At 32.8% G+C, this 19,893-nt stretch overlaps 2 protein-coding genes and 1 non-coding gene across 7 annotated transcripts; 1 reads left to right on the forward strand and 2 right to left on the reverse strand.

Moving 5' to 3' along the window:
- Positions 1 to 516: 516 nt before the first annotated feature.
- LOC114421610 (endoplasmic reticulum metallopeptidase 1-like) lies at positions 517 to 10,023 on the reverse strand. Of its 2 annotated transcripts, none has more exons than XM_028387628.1 (21): positions 9,472 to 10,023; positions 8,812 to 8,897; positions 8,552 to 8,653; positions 7,034 to 7,140; positions 6,812 to 6,912; positions 6,631 to 6,718; positions 6,413 to 6,501; positions 6,159 to 6,298; positions 5,913 to 6,078; positions 5,657 to 5,780; positions 5,371 to 5,467; positions 4,998 to 5,127; positions 4,407 to 4,466; positions 4,140 to 4,261; positions 3,771 to 3,895; positions 3,273 to 3,497; positions 2,909 to 3,069; positions 2,221 to 2,384; positions 1,709 to 1,791; positions 923 to 1,008; positions 517 to 851 (listed from the first exon to the last, which is right to left on the reverse strand). In XM_028387628.1, the coding sequence occupies exons 1-21, from the start codon at positions 9,679 to 9,681 to the stop codon at positions 708 to 710; spliced, it is 2,610 nt and encodes an 869-aa protein (XP_028243429.1). In that variant the 5' UTR covers positions 9,682 to 10,023; the 3' UTR covers positions 517 to 707. The 2 variants fall into 2 exon arrangements, with proteins under 2 accessions (XP_028243429.1, XP_028243430.1); XM_028387629.1 differs by having other exon boundaries at positions 4,140 to 4,258; positions 9,472 to 10,020.
- A 1,239-nt stretch (positions 10,024 to 11,262) lies between these two features.
- Positions 11,263 to 15,186, reverse strand: LOC114421611 (F-box/kelch-repeat protein At1g67480-like). 4 transcript variants are annotated; one of them, XM_028387633.1, is made up of 5 exons: positions 15,056 to 15,186; positions 13,773 to 13,855; positions 12,787 to 13,682; positions 11,683 to 12,164; positions 11,263 to 11,555 (listed from the first exon to the last, which is right to left on the reverse strand). In XM_028387633.1, the coding sequence occupies exons 3-5, from the start codon at positions 13,323 to 13,325 to the stop codon at positions 11,551 to 11,553; spliced, it is 1,026 nt and encodes a 341-aa protein (XP_028243434.1). In that variant the 5' UTR covers positions 13,326 to 13,682; positions 13,773 to 13,855; positions 15,056 to 15,186; the 3' UTR covers positions 11,263 to 11,550. The 4 variants fall into 4 exon arrangements, with proteins under 4 accessions (XP_028243434.1, XP_028243431.1, XP_028243433.1 ...); XM_028387630.1 differs by having other exon boundaries at positions 11,263 to 12,164; XM_028387632.1 differs by lacking the exon at positions 13,773 to 13,855 and having other exon boundaries at positions 11,263 to 12,164; positions 15,056 to 15,172.
- Positions 15,187 to 15,830: 644 nt separating this feature from the next.
- Positions 15,831 to 15,930, forward strand: LOC114424852. The gene has a single exon (XR_003669142.1). It is a non-coding gene; the product is annotated as a U6 spliceosomal RNA (small nuclear RNA).
- The last annotated feature ends 3,963 nt before the right edge of the window (positions 15,931 to 19,893 follow it).

Consider the following 19,893-nt stretch of genomic DNA (forward strand, 5'->3'; position numbering starts at 1 on the left):
ATCAATTCAATAATTCGTCTTGAATTCTTTATTTTTTATTTGTTTCCATACTTAATGTTTTTATTTGATTGGTTATCTTATAGATGAATTTAGGAATTGACTTGTACTTTGGTGAACCTTGTTAAAATCCGAACCTGAATCAAATACTTAATTACCATTATCTCTAGGGATATAATAATATTGGTTAAACCTCGCTAATTCTTGACCATTAATGTTGATTGTTTGTGTTGGTATGTCTAGGGGATTGAGTATCAGGTGAGTAATGTAGAATCAATGACTATGTAGGAATTGGGGTAGAATATATTAATGAATTGAGAATAAGCAAAGGAGATGAGTAGAGAATTGTGAAGTTACAGTATATCGAACGAATTTCAAGTTCAAATCTAAACATTCATTCATCAAGATCGACGTCACCATCCAAATCTAGTATTTCTATCTTTACTTTTGATGATTTTAGTCATTTAATTTTTATTGTAACTTATTTTATGTTATTTATTTTGTGACAATCACAAAACAAAAATACAAAAATCTAATTCTTAGTTAAATAATTACATGAAATTCCTCCTTTATTCCTTTGGGAGATGATCACGATTACTATGTCATGATTGTATTACACTTAACCTATAAGTTGAATTTAATGTGAAATAAAATCCTAACAGCTATCCTATAGAAATTTGATCTTGGTTACAAGACTTGTTTATTAAGAATTAGAAGATATAGCTAGACATAAAACTAGAATATGCAACAACATCAACCCAATCTGGAAAAAGATTCTTCAATCTCTTTATTGGATCAACCAACTTTTGGTCTAAAATTGCTAGGTCCACTCGTAATGCTTCAGAGTTGTTAGCCTGACATTATCAAACAAAATAAAATTACGTTGTTATAGTAAAGACAAGTTTAATACAACATCAAATTTTACCTCTAACCAGAAGGTCCAATTCCCATCGCTAGGTCCACTAAGACGACATATATATGATTGTGGACCATCACCATAGGTTTCAGTTCCTGTGCAAATGCAGGCTACATTAGGCAATGAAAACATATTATCAATTGATAGGAACCTTGCCTCCTCTAGATGGGATAATCAAGGTTTATCAGCATAGGCCCAGACCCTGGTGAGTCTCTGTTAGTTGTTTGTAAGTGTGAATAGGGAGGACAGATTAGGAAACGCACCTCGGACAGTTAGTTAGTGGAGTGTGTGTGTGTGTGTGTGCACATTCTGACATTCTGTTATATAAAATTCTGTAATGATGATTCAGGATCATCCATTGGGATCCTTAGTGGAATTTGGGTAGCAGAGAGACCCTCCCTCTTGCTTGGGGAGCCTCGGCTCTTGGCTAACATCTCTTCCCTTTCTTGCTGTCTTCTCCTTTTGTGATTTGCAAGTACCATTGATACAGAACGTATCATCAAACCTCTTGAAATTTTGAGCTTAGCCTAACTCAACTCCAAAAGCTAACTCAAGAGATCAGTTATATATACTATTTTGGTCACATCACTAGTCAATATGAGATTTCCAACATACCCTCCTCATGCTAGGGATTAGACATCTAAAGCATGAAGCTTGTAAGATTGAACATTTGTAAGTGATCTGATAATGACTCAATAATAGGTAACCTCATAGGACTACCAATAACCACTGGGATAGACTTTAATACCATCTTAGAATTTTGAGTTTACTAAGTGAACGAAACAATTTTTGTACCTGGAAGCAAATTATCTGCAAATGACCAACTTGATAAAGGACCAGTGATGTTGAGAACCGCAACCCAGACCTCTTCCAAGGAACTAAAATGATAATAAATATAGTTATACATGATAACAAAGTAAAAATTTAGGTATTTTAAGATTTCATTTTCCTTCAACTTTTTTCAGTTCACACAAGGTGGTGTAAAATTGATTTAAGACCATTGAAAACAAATTGCAGCTAACAACTGTGAGACAAAAGTTATTTTTTTATAGACAAAAATACACATAATGTTTGAAATAATAGAATACTTTATGTAGACAAGCACCTGCCTAAGAATCAACCAAGTTGAAAAAAATTAGACTACTAATCCAACTACCATCACAATTTGTACCCCTGCAATAATTCTCACGCATTGACTGCAATAATCAAGATTTCCACACTAGGCCAAGCAATGAAAATCAAGACATCACAACATAACGTATTTTTAACTATGTAGATTAACTATGTTGATACCATGATCCACTCACCCTAAATAAAGCTCCAAGTGAACTCTTCTGGGTCCCTTTTTGGAATTTAAAGATGGATTTTGAACAGACAATTTCGGAAAGAATTCATACTGTTTCAAAATATCATCCTTTTTCGCAGGGAACTTGAGACTATTTGAGAAGAGAAAAGAAAGTGGAAAAATTGCCTGCAAAGAGAAATGCCTTCACATTAATTTCATGAACTCACATGCCCTAGGAATATAAACCATTATAAATAAATAAATAAAAAGCAGTTGTTTTTGTACTAATGAATATATATGATGATAACAGTATATCTAAAATTGGTTAATACATGTAATATGAACAAATATGGCAACTACTGAACAAATAAACCAGCTAGGGAAGAGAGCTTGAATGAATTTCATTACTAACTAATCTAAGTCATCAAATATTTGTTAAACAACTAAGAATGAGAGCAAATAGCCGTGGCAAATCATAGAGAAGTTTTAGCATATGCGTTCATAAAAGTAAGCTAAGATCACCAACTCAAAATTTTGCAACTACTTAAGAGTCTGACTCAACCTTGAACTTCATTAATTAAAGAACAACCAATTAATCATAAAAATAAATGTGGACAAAAATATTATTTCAATCTTTCCCATTTTAATTGAGGGAGATGAAAAACTGCCTGAGAAAAAGATTCACATAGTTATATCAGTGTGCAACTCACCATCCAATCATTGTGTTTAGACAATGATGCAGATTCAAATGAAAACTCTGAAGTAATATTCAATTCCTTTGCCACTTCAGGTGAATGTTTGAAAAGGAAAAGTAAAGAATTGGAGTCAGTTACAGAAAAATCATAAGTGGATTCCAAAATCTGACTTGAGCCTGCCAAACCATAGGAAAAATGTTAGAAATTAGATCATAGAGGGGGGAAAAGGGGATATTTGGGGTACTGCAATGATAATGGAAAAGAAAACAAATAGAGGAACTTGTATAAGCAATTGTAGACACTAGATTAATTCGTTACTTCAGAGAGTATCAAGAAAATTATAATTGCCCACCATACTGCCATTTCTGATAATCAATACCTGCAGTATGGAAAGTATGCTGAAAAACAATCCTCTTAGGTGCAGACATGGTGTAAGGAAAGAACTGAGATGATAATGCCAAAGCAAACACACTAAGATGCAGAAGAAATTGCAAGATGGATGACCTGGCTAACCAATGCCCACATATGGGCATTAGAGGGCCTGTGCACCAACCAGTTACAGTTCCAATTAATGCAGCCACAATAACATCGGGAACATAGTGCCCTGCAATAAAAAGTTATGGTCAGCTGCAAGCATTTTGACCATTGTGAAATTGCTAGCATTATACAAAGTGATGAGTTATGCATACATTTCATTTGATTTTAAACAAATAAACTAATAAATGTACTTAATTCAAATGCAGTAGCATAAAGCTTAGTGATTCCGTCCCAATGGTCCGGTTATCATTCGATGCCACTCTATTATACATTAATTTAATTACTGGGCCAATCTACCATGCATTAATTTAATTACTGGGGTGTGTATATATAGACTAACCATATGGTAGTGGAAGAGAACCCATCATTCCCATCCTCTCTATCAGAAACTGGGCAAGAAAGCCACCAAAATAAACAGAATACGCAAGGCATGGAACTAGAGGTAGTATGTAAAACATTGTTGACCTGGAGAGTAAAAAAAAATAAGGGGAAAAAATTACGGAGATGAATAACAGATGCCAAAAGAAATAAGATAAAATAACAGCATGCATATAAAAACAGCAAAGACACAAGACAAATCTATTGTAATGAGAAGAGAGTTAAATGAAATTAGTGGCAGTAAGACCAAAGATGAAGCAAGGCACACAAAATTATTTGTACAAAAATAGTACATACAGTGATTACAATTACTTAAGAATTCACAACCAACCTGAGTGACCGTTGTCCAAAGAATTTGACTGACAAGCAGAACGATATCCATGCAGGAAGCAGGGAAGCACAAACAAAAAAGGTCACAAAACCTCCACTCAACCCAGCTACAAGATAAGCCTGCTTTTACTAAACTTGTTTTAGCCACACAAAAATATTCAAGAGAATACATTAAATCATGCTGTAAATATATATATATATATATATATATATATATATTTGTGTGTATGTGCATGTGAGTGCATGACAATTAATTAAATCTGCACACCAAAGTTAATACAGCATAGAACCCAAATGCTCCCCAGAACCTTGCTTCATCAGATAGTGCCTGGCAATTTATGTGTCAAATCAAAACGTTAGTAAGTTCGGACTCACAACAAGAAGACAAATTGGAATCACTCATGAAGAATATGTCCAAATTCACAAGACTACACAAAATCATTTTTACAAAGATCATGCATGAAGGCAGCACAAGCCAAAGTAGGTATGCTAATTCTGTAGAAACAGTTTTAAGCCTTTCTATCGGATAATATATTTCATTTAATAACTAGAAGAACCAAGATATAAAACTCGTATTATTCAAAAAGCAACGTAAGATTTGCTAAGTAAAGCTTGAGACTCAAACAGTAAAGTAAATGTTTGGCCAATATTTTTATAATGAAAGGAAAAAATCAAATTTAAACACAACAGTGGTTGTTAAGGTAAGAAGTTTGATAAAACAAAGTCTTCTATCTTGATTTAAAAAAAGTCTATTACAAAGTGTAAAAACTATTAATGAATAATTTCATAAAAAAAAAAAAACTATGAAACATGGATCACAATAGACTTGTTAAACCCATTTCAACATGTGCTGCAATACCTCTTTTGATGTCTTGACAATGGAAATATCTTGAGAAAGAGGAAAGTGTCTCCAGATTATTCTTGGAATTAAAAGTCCAACAAGTGCACAAGGTACAAACATTGCGAAAGCCAAGTATGGATGAGCAAACCTGGGTTTCATCAATTATGTTAACACATGAACACAGAAAATGCATAAAGATTTTTAAATTATTACACCTCAGATACTTTAATGGCCACAAAAAATGGCACTTCTAAATCTTTAGTATTTACTAAGAGATTTTCAAATGCTTGGAGCGGCTCCATCATACTTTGTTCTCCCACTGTATAATTTGATTAAGAAAAAATCTGTCACTAACTACAAGAAGCCTAAAGTTAACGTTAAGTGAACATACCAATTCATTGTTTGAGAAGAGAACAGTAATCTCAGAATAGAAAATGCAACAGGAACACCAACGGCCAATATAATCCCAACCGCATGGAACATAAATCCTGCAAATCCAACAAATTACAAAATATTATTCAAAGTGTCTACAAATAATATTTAAATTCTTCTAGAATAACTTGCCAAAAAAATCTCCTAAAATAAAGATTATGGCAAAAATTTAAAGTGATTAACAAGGAGATCAATTAGAAACATCTTACAAAGAGGTAAATGGAAGTAAACATGTACTAATTTACCTTTTATAAAATCACACAAAGCTGCTGACCAAGAATGTGACCTACCATGAGTGAAGGGCATGACAAGAAAGAAGAAGACAGGAATACTGTGAAGAATTTTAGCTACCCATCTAGGATAAAATATCTGAAATCCATTATTTATATATAAGACAACAAAGAGAAAGAGGGCCCATTTATGAAGATCATATTGCTAGGAGTATCAAAGGAAATATTAGATCATTAGCAAAAGCAGGAATCTACCAATTTCAGTGCATACCATAAACCATGAGAAATAATCAAAGAATACAGCCCGCTCATCGTTGAATGTGCTAGCAGTAACTTCACTAGATTTTTTTTTATAGGTGTTCTGTATATTAGCAGAATTAGTAAAGGTCTTGATTATGCTGAACAGATTTTCTCCACGTGCTTGGATGCTTCCAGGTCTGAGACAGAGTAATACATCAAACACATTTGCAATTTCAATTAAATATCTTGTACCAAACCAAGCACATAGGATACATACAATAGTCTCTCTACTGTATCATAGGAGGTATGGTAAAAATAACCACCAAGGAGAAAGATAATGTCAAGCCCGGGAATATCCCCATAGTCTTGGGAAAATATTCGGTAATCTGTATCTCCAGGAATAACAGGAAAAACGTCCTGTATGTTAAAATAGAAAATTCATGTTAATTAGTAAATACAAAAGGGGAAAACAATGGCTGAGCAACACAATAGAGTATTAAAGATATAGGGAGGTTAAAAGAGAAACAAAACCTGGGCTGCACTATTAGCCATAGGGTATATTGCTGCTTCTGCATAGACATTAGAAGGCCAAGAACTGGGTCCAGATTGGCAAACTAAATCTGTTAATTTTAGCAACACTATTCAGTGAAAATGTCCTGTATAGCACACATCATAAGTTGATGGACAGAGATGTTGAAGATTAGTTAATTGTCCTACTACTAATAATAGAAACTTTGCATCACATTTACCAGGCCCTCCAGTCCCAGATGCCTCCACATTTATAAAAGCTCCTATAGTGTCATGCCATTTATGTGTCTTCATGAATCCATGTGCACCCTTAAGCATCAAAAGTAAACAATACCTCATTAGTTTCATCATGGTAAAATTCATTCATGGATAAGCATCAATCTTCTATAGACAACATCCTACCAACATAAAAAGTTCCTCAGCACCATTAAAAAGGAAAATAACTGGGCGGTAGGGAGCCCAACCAGAGTCAACAATTAGTCTTGCAATTTCCAGCATAGATGCTGAAAAGTAGGGAAATTAGATGAACGATAAGATTTAGAATACTCAAGTTGATAAGGTAGATTTCCCAAATTTAATAATCTCTTAAATTCAAAGACGACATCAAATGTAGCCTCTACTCACCAACACATGAACCACAGTCACCAGCACCAGGGGAACCAAGGGGACTATCAAAATGCCCATTCACTAAAACGGATGGATCAGTCTCTTTGGAATCCACAGATGATATCCTATAGTAAAATAAAAATGAAATGCAATCAACATTCCTTAAACTAACACAGATATGTCAAACTTTGTTGTTTATATGATGTACAGAAAATATGTGTAGTCACTTAAGGTACAATAATGATTCACTAGTCTTGACTTGACATAATATGTTCAATAACAAATCACTATATCCAAATGTCATATTTCAAAGACCTTTAGATTGCATATCATTATCTACTAATGAGAACACCCCTTTTTATCAATGTCTTTGCAAACCCTTTCTTCAATGAACCTTCTTAATTTATATTAAGAGTGTCATGTTAGTTCTCACCTTATGTTCACTCCCACTCTAAAGTTAAGAAATGGTATATATCACTTTTCCAGGGGACATGTGTGTGGATGTCAGGAAAAATATCATTTCCAATTTTTTGTTTTATAAAGTAAACAGACAGAGAGAGATTGAATCAAAACAGCACTGTTTATTGCAAGATGGGTAAATCCAGATTACCCCTTTCCGTGTACTTCATTCAAATTTTGCATTACATATACAAAACTCTTTTTTTTTTCAATTAACCCTCTGAAAACATTGTTTATCTTTAAAACTATTACATAACTGTATGATAAGTAAAAACACAGCAATATCTTTAATGTTTAATAAGCCACAACCAGAAAGAAAATGATTCAATAAACTGTCAATTGTGAATGACTGTTCTGCAATTGACAAACTAGAATAGTTAGCTATCATGGCTGCTAAGTGGCCTTAGACAAATGATCGATAAATATTAATAGGACAGTGCATACTAGTGATAGACAGATAGTTGTAAGCCAGTTAAAAATCCATGCCTCTATGTCCTCCTACATGTAATTGGATATTGGAAAAAGTTGAAATTAGTGCTTTCATTTTACTAAATTTAGCTTGCTAGTATGTGAAACATTTGCTTACAAATTGCAGAACATCTTTCCTTATCCTTTTCCAATGAAATTATGCTGCAATTCTAGCATGAGTTCTGGCCACTCCAGCATGCCCTCCTATATTGTGGACATTTAGTTGCATGCATTGGTCTTGACAAGGCATCCACAGCTTTAATTTTTTTCTGGTTTATACTCAATTTAGTAGATGAATCCTAGCAGTTGTATCACTTTGTTGGTCGGTTTAGATAACAGAGTGGTGACTGGTGACCTATCAACTATGGGTTGAATTTAGATCATATTTGAATTATGGAATGCATTGCCCTAACATATACTAAGTTTGCATCTTTAGTGGTGATATTTCCTTAAAAAGTAAGCAATGGATAAACTACCGGCTCAAAACGAGGAAATTAGTGTATGAACTTGAAGTATAGGGGGTAATCTATTGCTGAAGAATATTATTTATAAATCTCAATACACATAACTGAATCCAATACAAATGATTATATTGAACTGCCAAGGTACCTCATAAGAATATTAGTATGATTTCTGTATCCCAGAGCTATGTTATGGCCCAAAAACAACATATTGAAGGAGCCACTCACAGTTGTCTCCTCAATCTCAATTCTGTGAGTAAAATATTGGAAATAAAATTAAATCAGACTCCGAGAAAGGAAAAAAAAAATACACTAAAAAGTGTGTATATTAAATAAAAATAAATAAGTGGACCAAAAAGGCAAAAATGAGAAAAAGAAGTGTGACTAATAATAATAAAGTATTGCAACCTGACATTGGAGGTAGCTCGCTCCTTTATTACTTCCAACTGACGCTTAATATATTGTGCTGCCTTTTTCAATCCAGGACGCCCTTCCTAATAATTAATGCACCAAAGGTCAATTCATAAAATCATGTCAGATTCATAAGAGAAAATGTTATCCGTGATTAATAAATAATGTGACATAAAAAGATGCTGTTAGACTAAAAGTTTTTACACTGACAACTATTTTAAAATAGTTATTATAAAAGTCAATAAACTACCATATTTGACATTAGTTAGTTTGTAACTGGATTTCCAGTGTCAATGGAGATATAAGGTTAAGGAAGAAAGAAAGAAAAGGCCGCGGGTTTGATCCTCTTTACGAATAAAACTAACATTCTAACAAAAAGTATCAGTGTCAATGCATGTTCAATTTTTTCTTAAAACTGTTATACAAAATATTTATGAGCTATTTTATGAATAACAAACACTTCTCAGTTCATAACACCGATGGCGATGAAAAAAGAGCTATCAGATTCCACCTGTTCGAAAGCGATTGACATCATCATCATGTCACACACAAATTAAGATCCCAAATTGTAAACAATATACTTAAAAAACGCAAATACCAGTGATCAAGTTTCACATTTCCAAATTAAAAAATAAAAAATAACTAAAATTGGCTCACTTGACGGCCGTCGATTTCTTGCGACAACATTCGAACATGTTCTACAGTTCTGGCTTCGGAGAATCGATCAAACGGCGCGTCGTTCCCGAGAGGGTTGACGAACTTCATGTGGATGACGGAGTATGTCAGCGCCGACAAGAGTCCGTACATGACCGCCAGAAGGACAAGTAATTTGACACCTGAGACATCCTCGGAAGACCCGAACGCCATGTCAGCAGCGTTAGTTGTGTTTGCTGTTTCTGTTCGTAAGTGTTCAGTTTAGTTTAAAATTTATAGTACTAATTTATAATAGATTGATCAAATGGTTGTTTCTGTTCGCTCCAGTGTGTGTGTCTGTGACGTAAATGGTTGAAGGCTAAGAGGAACAAACATTATTTTGTTTTTAACGAAACTGCTGGTGCTGTTTTTGGTGAGTGAATCAACGAACTGAAATTTCCTGATGTTTGTTGGATTTGGGCTTTAAAATGATTGCATTTATGGATCTTGGGCCTACTGAGTAGCTATTCGTCCACTCCAAAAAAAGATTGGTTGTTGGAGGGTTAAAACTTAAAAGGAGGGATAGGAAGAAAAGATAAAAAGGATAAATAGTTTTATTAGTACTTAAAAGTATAATTTACTCTCACTTAAGGATCTGAAAGTATTAAAATTTCAAAAAGATCCTTAAGTGTAATTTGTCGGCTAAATTTAATCATGTTTTTAAAAAACTTTAGTCAATGTTAATGTGTATGCCTACGTAACAGTTGATTGTACATACATGGATGAAACTTGACAATATGGTGGTTATGTGATAATGCATGATGAAAATTAAAATCTACTGGCACTATGGAAAGCAGGGGGAAGAGCTACATCGTTTGACATTGCTTTGGATTATGAATAATCTCTCTGCATCTGAAACAATGGGTTCATCTTGGATCAGTACGCCAATGTGAATCAGGTATGTATTAATTAACCATAAGCTCGAAGGAGAGTTTGAAACTCTTAAATAATACATCATTGAAAGAGAATATAAATAAAATATATCCACATTCATTACGTCCATTTTTTTTACACTTCCTAAGAGTCTTTCACTCTTTCAGCAACTAATTCTAATACATGCTCAAGAGAGCAGCAAGGAAACCTTAAAATGTCTGCTACTATCTATCAGATAGTATAACACTTCAATACTTCTCGGGCTGCTAAGCTATTTCTTGTTATTCACTAAAAGACCTCATTGTAAGACAATGTTCTTGTATTTCTGGTACCGGTAGTACTAGGAGTAACTGTTCTGCAATCATAATTTTCACCTCATGGCTTACATATGTCAAGAATTAAGAGTTGCTGTATTCAAAATTTGCACCTCCTCAAGCATTACATTGTTTATCGCATACTATTTCAAGAATTTTCTATATCATCAAAAGCTACTATAAACTTTTCTTTTAATCAAATATTTTTTACTACTGGATACTGCAGATCAACAAAATATTAAATATCAGTGTATATTACTATCATCCAAAGTTACTTCATTTGGAAAAGTAATTTTCGTAATTGCACCTAGCCTGCCTTAAATTATCCTAAATATCATAATTCACAAAAGCATATCGACAGCTTTGCTCAATCCTCCATTCGAAGTTATAACTTTCCCATGATCATTTTCTTTTGTGAAAGATTCATACTTTTCATTTACCATTTTTTTTCTACATTTCAAAATTGGGTTCTTTGCCTTAATATAAATCGTGTGCAATGGTCACCAAGGTATATCAAGCAAGCAACTTTCATCTATAAATCAAGTATTCAGTATCAATACTCATGATGTGCACAGATTTCAATATTATTTATTAGGAAGAAAAAAAAAGGAAGATGAAAAGGAAAAAGAAACTTGCCCACAATAATTTGAAGTAGTGCTTGGTCAAAGTCAATGGTTACGTGAATAACTGTAGAAACAATCCAACCATAGATCAGAGAGATGACATGCCATGATAAAACCAACAAGAACAGGCAAAAACACTAAATTAACATCATCCATCCTAGTAAACCAACAAAGGTCCTTAGTTCCTCAAGGTCTCTAAATTCTGAATCAGCCAACTTTTCAGGCCTTAATAGTTACACTGCATAAACACAAACCAGATGGTCTTATATCAGAGGTGTGCCACTCAGATCCTGGTGCTGCATTTGGATCATACAACAAAGTCTTATATGAAGGCTCTTCCTCCAGTGAGAAAAGCAACAACTTACCATCCAATATCCCGAACCGAAAACCAATGCTTGAACTCCCTGTCAAAGGGACTGGTACCATTTTCCATGAATTGTCCTCTGGATTGAATATTGCCAACTTCCGCTGGTTCTTCCACTCCATGCAGAACAACTTCTTTTCCAGCACTGCATAAGCAGTGACCATGACACACCCATTTTTCATCTCACACCACCCGTGCTTCTCAGGGTTGTAGACATCAACAAACTTGGAGTTTCCAATTGTGAAGCTTGACCTTCCACCCATGACATAGAGCTTCCCCTCGAATCCACAGGCAAAGCAACCCCATCTCGGGCGACGGAGACTCTCTATTGGCGTCCACTTGTCGGTATCCAGATCATACACCTCTGCACTTGAGAGACTGTCACCGGTTGCGCCATAGCCTCCAACGGCATAAACCAAGCCGTCGACTTCAGCACAAGCAAAGTCATACCGAGCCACGTTCATGCTTGACAATCTGCTCCAGCTGCAATTGCAATTACAAAGTTTAATAATAGCACTGTGTAAAGATGTTTCCTTGCAAAAAAAGTGAGGCTGATGCATGATCAAGCATATTTCATGTTTCAGAATTCATGTAACAATGTTGCAAATGTAAGCATTTAGTTACATAACTGGGAAATAGAAATCATACAAGTCAATTTGTATCAACCCATTCCAAGCTTTATAGTTTTTATTTTCTACTTTCTAGTGTTTGAGTGAAACATTTGTCTTAGAAAAAAACACTTCTTCCAAAAGTTAAAATCTTGTGCCAGAAAGGCTTCTAAGCATAGACAGACAGACAAGCACTCCAGATCTAACTTCTAAAACCAACACATCCCAGAAATGGATAAATTATAATGGAGAGAACTGGTAGCAGGATTATTTTCTCCCTGTATAAAAAATCAAAGGCTCAAAATCAATACTACAGGTTTATATCTCTCAAACAACAAATACTCAAAAGATTTCCCATACCAGAGTTTCATAAGCACAATGGACAATTAAATAAAGTTTCACAATCCTCCACTATCTGAATCATAAAGCAAGAATTATCATATCAAGTGTAATAAGTTCCTAAGACGCTCAGGTAAATTTACAGCAGAAAAGCATACCTGTTGAGGCAAGAATCATATTGGTAAACCTCTGCTGAGACAGAAGCAGTCCCATCAATGGATGAATAACCAGCCATAACAAGGAGCTTTCCATTAAGAACTACTACCCCAAAGCCAGCCTTTGCTGGACCAGGCATTGGTGGAAGAGATCGGCGATTATGCCCAAGACAATCCATGACCTCCCAATGGCTCCCTTTTCCTTCACTGCCTGCTGTCAAGATATAGAGCCATTCCTCATGCATCCCAGCCAATTTTCGCACGGTTATAAATTCTTTGCTTCGAATAAAGCCCCTCCATCTCTTGCAGACACCACCCATGGCTGGGAAGTTCGAACGAGGCACGAGTGCAAGGCAGTGTTTTGAAACATCATCAGGCAGCCCAGGTAGGATGGGGCTAGTACCATCATCATCATCATCCAGAGCCTCAGACCTCACATAATGATTGTTTTTTGTAAGAGTTGGTCTATCATGGTTGGCCAAATTGGTAAAACACATATTTGGCTCTACAAATATCTTCTTTTCAGCCACAAAACTAGGCATTTTTCAAATTAGTGATCACAAATATGATGTAAGACGAAGATGTAGAGAAATTTTGTTGGCGAGTGGCGACCAATCAACCAAACAATGTGAAAATGTCTTACTGAGTAATGAGTACAACTAACTAAAGAAATTCATGATACCCATCACCAATTGGGATTCTACAAGACCAAGGCATAAAAGATGTCGCGGAACGAATAACATGAGCGGTATAAGAAGATGACTTTCTGTGCTTTATCCAGTCTGATTCAAATTCCATAACAGAAGTTATGGTCCTACAATAATCCCTCTTACTTGCTTTCTGCAATTTATATTTTAAGCTTCCAGAGTTGTATTTTCCCTCACACATTGCCCAAGTATCTATGAATTAAGGAAAAAATTTATTATATTTCAAAGTTGAAAATAGAAATTTACCAATAATATTCATTAGCAAAAAATGTAAAGTCACACCAGAGTAGGCCATAGAACTTGCCAAGCCTTAGCCACCTGTAACTTTCATTTTCTTTAACTCCATATCAGCTAAATGAATCAAACTGAGAGAGGGAAAAAAGTAGCACACTATTTAGAAAAATTGATTATTCAATTGGGGAACGAGGTTTCAATTGAAAAATGTTCAATCTGCAGGGTTAACAAAAACAAATCACTCTATTCCTTTTACAGATATCACTTGGACAAGAAAGCATACTAAATGTTTGTAAGCACTATAATCTAAAAATATAGCAAGGAACTACCATCTAACAAAACTCCATATTCCAGTGTTTCCAGAAAGTCCACAAACGATTGTGATCTAAAATAAAATAAAACAAAGCAACCAAGAAACTACAGAGAAGAACCAAGTGAGAAATGTTTAAGAATAAAATAAAAAGACCTTTGCCCCTATTGAATTAAATCCAGGCATAGATGAAGTCATAATAAAACCACTCAATTGAAAACTACGAGGTGTCAATTGTCCTCTTGCACCAATACCCGGAGCAAAAGTAGCCACTAGATGCGTTTATAAAGAAATGAAGCTAACAAGAGATTTAAAAAAAAAAAAAGGAAAAACACATCCAAATCCACCAATCCAAAAGAAAGAACCTTTCACTACAAGGGATTCATGTTTGATTTTATTGGTGTAACCAACGGTATCCTCCCCGAAGCACGAGGAGGCAATCCTATTTGAGCCAAACAGTATAGGACTACTATGAACAGTAAAACTCTCGTTGAGGTGTATCTAGAACTCAAATGTGAGACCACTTTTTGAATAAACCCAGGATACCCCTACCCGAAATTCAAAGACTACGAATTCAAGATCACTGGTTAATATAAAAGAGCTTTATTTTTATGTATTAATAAATGAGACTGTATCACAGGATCATAATAAATTTGCAAGTGTACATAAACCTCAGCTGTTGAGAACAAACAGATCAATGAGAAATTAAAAACAAAAGGAATTCAAATCGAATCTGAGGTTTCAGAAAACAGGAACACACGTTTTTAGCATTGTCCTTTGGTTCTGAAGAGAGGCCAAACAATTTTAAGACAACCAATTAACTTGACAAGGAGTGCATACAGTACAGGAAAACAAGAATCCTATGTGTAGCTATATAAACCATGAGACAAATAATAAGAGTGTGTAAACAAATCGGATTCAAAATACCAATTGGTAGATCTGTAGCAAGTAAAAAACAAGAATTGGAATAATAAGAGAACTAAACTTGGATTATGAATTATGAAAAGAAAGAGGAACTTACAAGAATAATAATGAGATTGAAAGGAAAAAAGAAATAAGAGAAGGGTAGTTTGTGTAGGCAATATAGAGTTCCTGGGAAGAAGAAGAAGAAGATAGGAGTTGTTGATGGCGCTGTAAGAAGTAAAGTGTTATTTATAGGATTTATAAGGTACCAAAACGGTCGGAGACAAGATATTAGGATAACACTGACACAATCTCACCACGTCAGGACTTGTTTTGTTGACAAAGTAAACAGCAGAGTTTGCAATTGGACTTTCTTAACATAATGACAGTATTACACCTCTGCTAAGATAAATTTTCTTATTATAGGTTATGAATCGTGATTTGTTTGAATTAGTCTATTAGTCTATTTAAAGATTGAAAAAAAAAATGATCTCATCAACTCAGTTTAACCTGTTAAATATGAATTGTAAGTATATCATATATTATATTAGCAAATAATTTATTTTTTTTTGAATTGTAAAATGGGTGAAGAGTTTAAATTACTCTTCCTCACTTCAGCCACATCAGTTATATATGATTTGTGATTATCTTAAAATATATTTATTATATTTTATTTTCATATTAATAGATTATTTTATAATTAAGTCATGACATTAATAACTCGTGTACTATTTTTTTAAAAATAATACATATAATAACAACTGTAGTCAAAATTATGATGATCATTCATTAGTTTAAGTTAAAAAATATTTTTACCGAAATAGTAATTGCACGTGTGTGTATATATATAATACATGCACTAGAATAGGCGACATGCTCATCCCTATTTAAGTGATAAAATTGTCCCTTCATCCAATAAAATTGAAACAAGAAAATTAGCATGATTCCTGCGCAAGGATGACACATACAAATCGAGAAATTGTCTAAATTTCTACTTATAAGAAAATATTACATACACTAGCGTAAGTAGGAAAGTTTTTGTTGGCTTATCGTCTCAATAATCACTTACTGATTATCTTGCAGAATGTTGTACCTTTTTTTTATTTTTGGTGAATAGAATAATGTATCTACAACTAATATTTCCCTTTTTCAAGCAAGCACCATTAAGAGCCAAATACTTTGAATTCCATCTCCATCAATGATCATCAAGAACCACTTATTGATCTAGTCATGTTGTGATGAGCCATTGGTAGATATGCACTGTGCCCTATCTTCTTTCTCGACTTTTTCCTCTTATTGTTGACATTTGTGGCCTTACGAGCCAGATTTTTTTTACTTTATTAAAATTTAATAAGAATAATGCTAATGGTAGGAAAATGATCAATTCGTGATTTCTACAGAACGATTTTTCTTGCATAAAATTAATGAGAATAATGCCAATGATAGGAAAATGATCAATTCGTGGTTTATACAGAACGCTTCTGATTGGACTTGTTTCCTTCTGCCTTTACCTCCTCTAATTTTCGTGATCTTTTTATTTTTTTAGTGGAAAGAAAATTTGTGCAAATTTGTTCCATACCAAATACTCTCTCCGTGGCAAAATAATTGAAAATTGACTTTACCAAAAAAATATTTAGGCTTGATTGTAATTTGTGTTATCATATTTTAATTTATATATAATGTCAGATTGCATAATTTTGATCGTTATTAAGTTCTTATAATTTCTGAATTCATAAAATTAGGTCTCAGATGTGAGATCCTAAATTTTGTCTAATACAACATTAATTAAAAAAAGTTAGCTAGTGTCATTTTATTCTTGTAATCATATTTAAAAAATCATTTTTTTCTTAAAGATCCTCCATTGAAATTTTATCTTGAAAATAAATAACAGTCATTCGAACAAGAATCGCAATTAATTAAATGATATTTTTAGAATGATATAAGATCAAAGTAATTAAAATTTGTTTATATTTGAATCTACTGATATTTTAATGTTTTTATTTTAAACTTCAACCTTAAATTAACTTTTACATCAAGCATAATGACTCAGACCAAATATGGATTGGTTTATTTCACTTCATCAAATATGTATTTCATAATTTGAAATAAGGGAAAGCCCGAGAGTTTGTTTATTTAATTTTTCTACAAGCAGAGTTTATTTATTTACATAATCATGTCTATTATGCAAAATGACATCAAATTATGTAGATAAACAACTAAAAAAATATCAAGGGATCTAATTCAATTAATTGAGTAGAGTGCATGAATTATTATAAATTCTTTAATAATATTTTTAATTATTATAGATAAAAAAAATAACAACTAAAAAAACACATAAAGGAGATTGAACGATTATTTTTGATTAAAATTATACAAAAATAAAGAAATAATTAAGTTATTCCAAGAATAATTCTTTTTAGATTGTTATTCTTGATTTGATCATTTATTCTTATTTGAATAGTTAGAAATTTTTTACCAATAATTATGATTAGTTATTCATTAAAACTATTAGTTTTTAAAAAATAAATAGCGAAAATAAAAAGTAACCTATGTATAATATATTAAGTAAGTTTCATTAGTTTAATTTTATTTATTTATTTATTGGTGAATATTCATTAGTTTAATTTAGTAAAAAGTGTACACATAAACCAAACCGACACAACTGAAAGTCTGAAATGGTTTGGTAGATTTGTTAAATTCATGGAATTAATTGAAACCAATAAACGTTCTTAATCTATGCTGTAAAAGAGTGACAGTTGGTTTAATAAATGCTAAAGTCCAAGTGACGCAATAACCAATTCCCGCAAGGAATATCATCATGTCATATACATATATAAAGTAAAAATTGAAAGCACCTATAAAAATTCAGGATAGTTGAGTTGACATTAGTTTTCTAGTTATTTATTTTTATGGATCGGATTTGGATTGTTATTCCAGCTCAGCCAAATGCGTTTAGCTAATTAAGTCCTTGGAATCAAATATCTTGACTGCGAAAAATAAGAATGCAATTCAATTGCATGATGACAATTGTTAAAGGATCCCTGCCCTGATTTTTTCACTAAGATATCTATCAAATGAAAGTTTATTAATAATTTCGAGGATTTTTTCACTTATAATTTTGAGGATTTCTGAAAGTTAAATAACCATTGTATCGGATTTTCTTAATCTAATAAATTCCTTCTTATGTCATAAAAGATATTTTTTCATTTTTTAAAATGTTAAAATGTAGTTAAAAAAATGTTAAAATGCCTATTGTCATTGCTATTCAGTCTTGGTGGGTAAAGGATTGAGACATACACTTGGTGCATGAGTTTAGAGAAGCAGACATTTTATATGTAAAGACTAAAATAACCCTTTTTTTTAATAATTTAAAGATTTTTTTGTGTACATAATTTTAAAGATTGAAACGATATTTTTATAATTTTTTAAAAAATTGACTGATACTCATAATTTCAAATACTGATTTAATATATTATTCTTGTACATCCTGTAAGCGAACATATACCAACAATTACAAGTGTACAAGGATTACTCTTTCCTTAAATAAAGCCAAAGTAGATTATGACAATTTTTTCCTAGAAAAAAACCCGTTCTGGTGTGTTTCGTTGTCCCACTAGAATCTATGATTTTGGTTACCTTTCTACTACGACTGGCTGATTAATTATAACGCTCCAACGAATCAGAATAATATTCCCACTTTTCGCAAGAGAAAGTTTGAAATTTTTGTGAAACTTAGGCCAATAGTTGATTCTATTGATGGAGGAGTATGCATAGATCACCACAGATTTTGAGATTCCAATTGATGATGTGTTGAATTTGGATTGCAGCATGTGTTGATTGCTACATCATTATTTGCTATAATTCAAAAGTGTGGCTCAACTTTTAAGTTACTAATGATAATATTGTTGCATGTACATCAGTACATGTGTGTGGTGAACCAAGGCTCCCATTTTATTGGACGTTGAACACTCGTGTCCAATTAACATCAACTACTCTCGTGAATCAGACTATTTACAAGTACGTTTGTTGATGTAGAATTCTGGGCGTTGTCTCAATCTCTAGAATTCTTGGTGCATATCTATCTGCTAGAGATATCAGATATGTTTGAAACGGAGAGTTTTGTGCCATGTTTTGAAATGAAGGCTATGTTTGGATTATTTACAGAAAAAGATGTGATCGATATAATGAAATGAAATATAATAGAATCAAACTCTCTACTTCCAGTATTTAGATATATTGTTGAAAAACCCAAATAGCTAGAATAGAGTTCTCATTCTATAATATTTCATCCTCTTTTTATAAATTAAATTATAGGACATAATATTATTCCCTTTTATTAAATTTCCTTTCATCAATCTAGATATAACTAAAAAAACAAGGAGGAAAGAAATAGTATCGGAAAATGTAGAAGGAAAGAGAAAATAAAAAAAAAGACTTTTAAGTTGTATAGACTAAAAAACATGGAAAAACTGTTTTTTTTCTTTATTTAGTTAATAAAATAAAAAATGTAAGAAAGAAAATATTTTTTAATGTAAAAATATCCTTATAATGAAAATGAATACTTTCATTCAAATGGTGCATTCACACTAAAATTCGATATTTATTATATGTTCTCCATCTCTTCATGGGAGTAATATATTTACGGGAGGCCAGGCAGACAGGTTTAATATATATTGACGGCCACTATTGAGCTCCACGTAGTCTTGATATATTTATAAATAATTTTAGGTAGCCCAACTGAACCATTAGTGTCACACTGACTCGTTTTGTAAACTCTAATGAAACGCTGAATTGTTCATTAATGGTCACAGCAAGGATTACTCTCAAGTCTCAAGTGAAGAAGTGCACTTTAGAAAATAAAGTACACTTACAATTGTCAGATTAAAAAAATTTATAGGTTAAGAATTGTCATAAAATTATATAGAATAAAATCTAAATTATTTATAATTTCAACTG

The sequence above is a fragment of the Glycine soja genome, chromosome 8, assembly GCF_004193775.1.
Source record: "Glycine soja cultivar W05 chromosome 8, ASM419377v2, whole genome shotgun sequence".
Taxonomy (NCBI): Eukaryota; Viridiplantae; Streptophyta; class Magnoliopsida; order Fabales; family Fabaceae; genus Glycine; species Glycine soja.

Excerpts from the sequence above, each read along its gene's own strand:
- LOC114421610 (XM_028387628.1), bottom strand. The coding sequence starts at position 9,681 with ATGGCGTTCGGGTCTTCCGAGGATGTCTCAGGTGTCAAATTACTTGTC. Across the intron at positions 5,781-5,912 it reads ATTATTTCTCATGGTTTATG|ATATTTTATCCTAGATGGGT; the intron begins GTATGCACTGAA and ends AATGGATTTCAG. Across the intron at positions 852-922 it reads ATTGGACCTTCTGGTTAGAG|GCTAACAACTCTGAAGCATT; the intron begins GTAAAATTTGAT and ends TGATAATGTCAG.
- LOC114421611 (XM_028387630.1), bottom strand. The coding sequence starts at position 13,325 with ATGCCTAGTTTTGTGGCTGAAAAGAAGATATTTGTAGAGCCAAATATG. Across the intron at positions 12,165-12,786 it reads TATGATTCTTGCCTCAACAG|CTGGAGCAGATTGTCAAGCA; the intron begins GTATGCTTTTCT and ends TTGCAATTGCAG.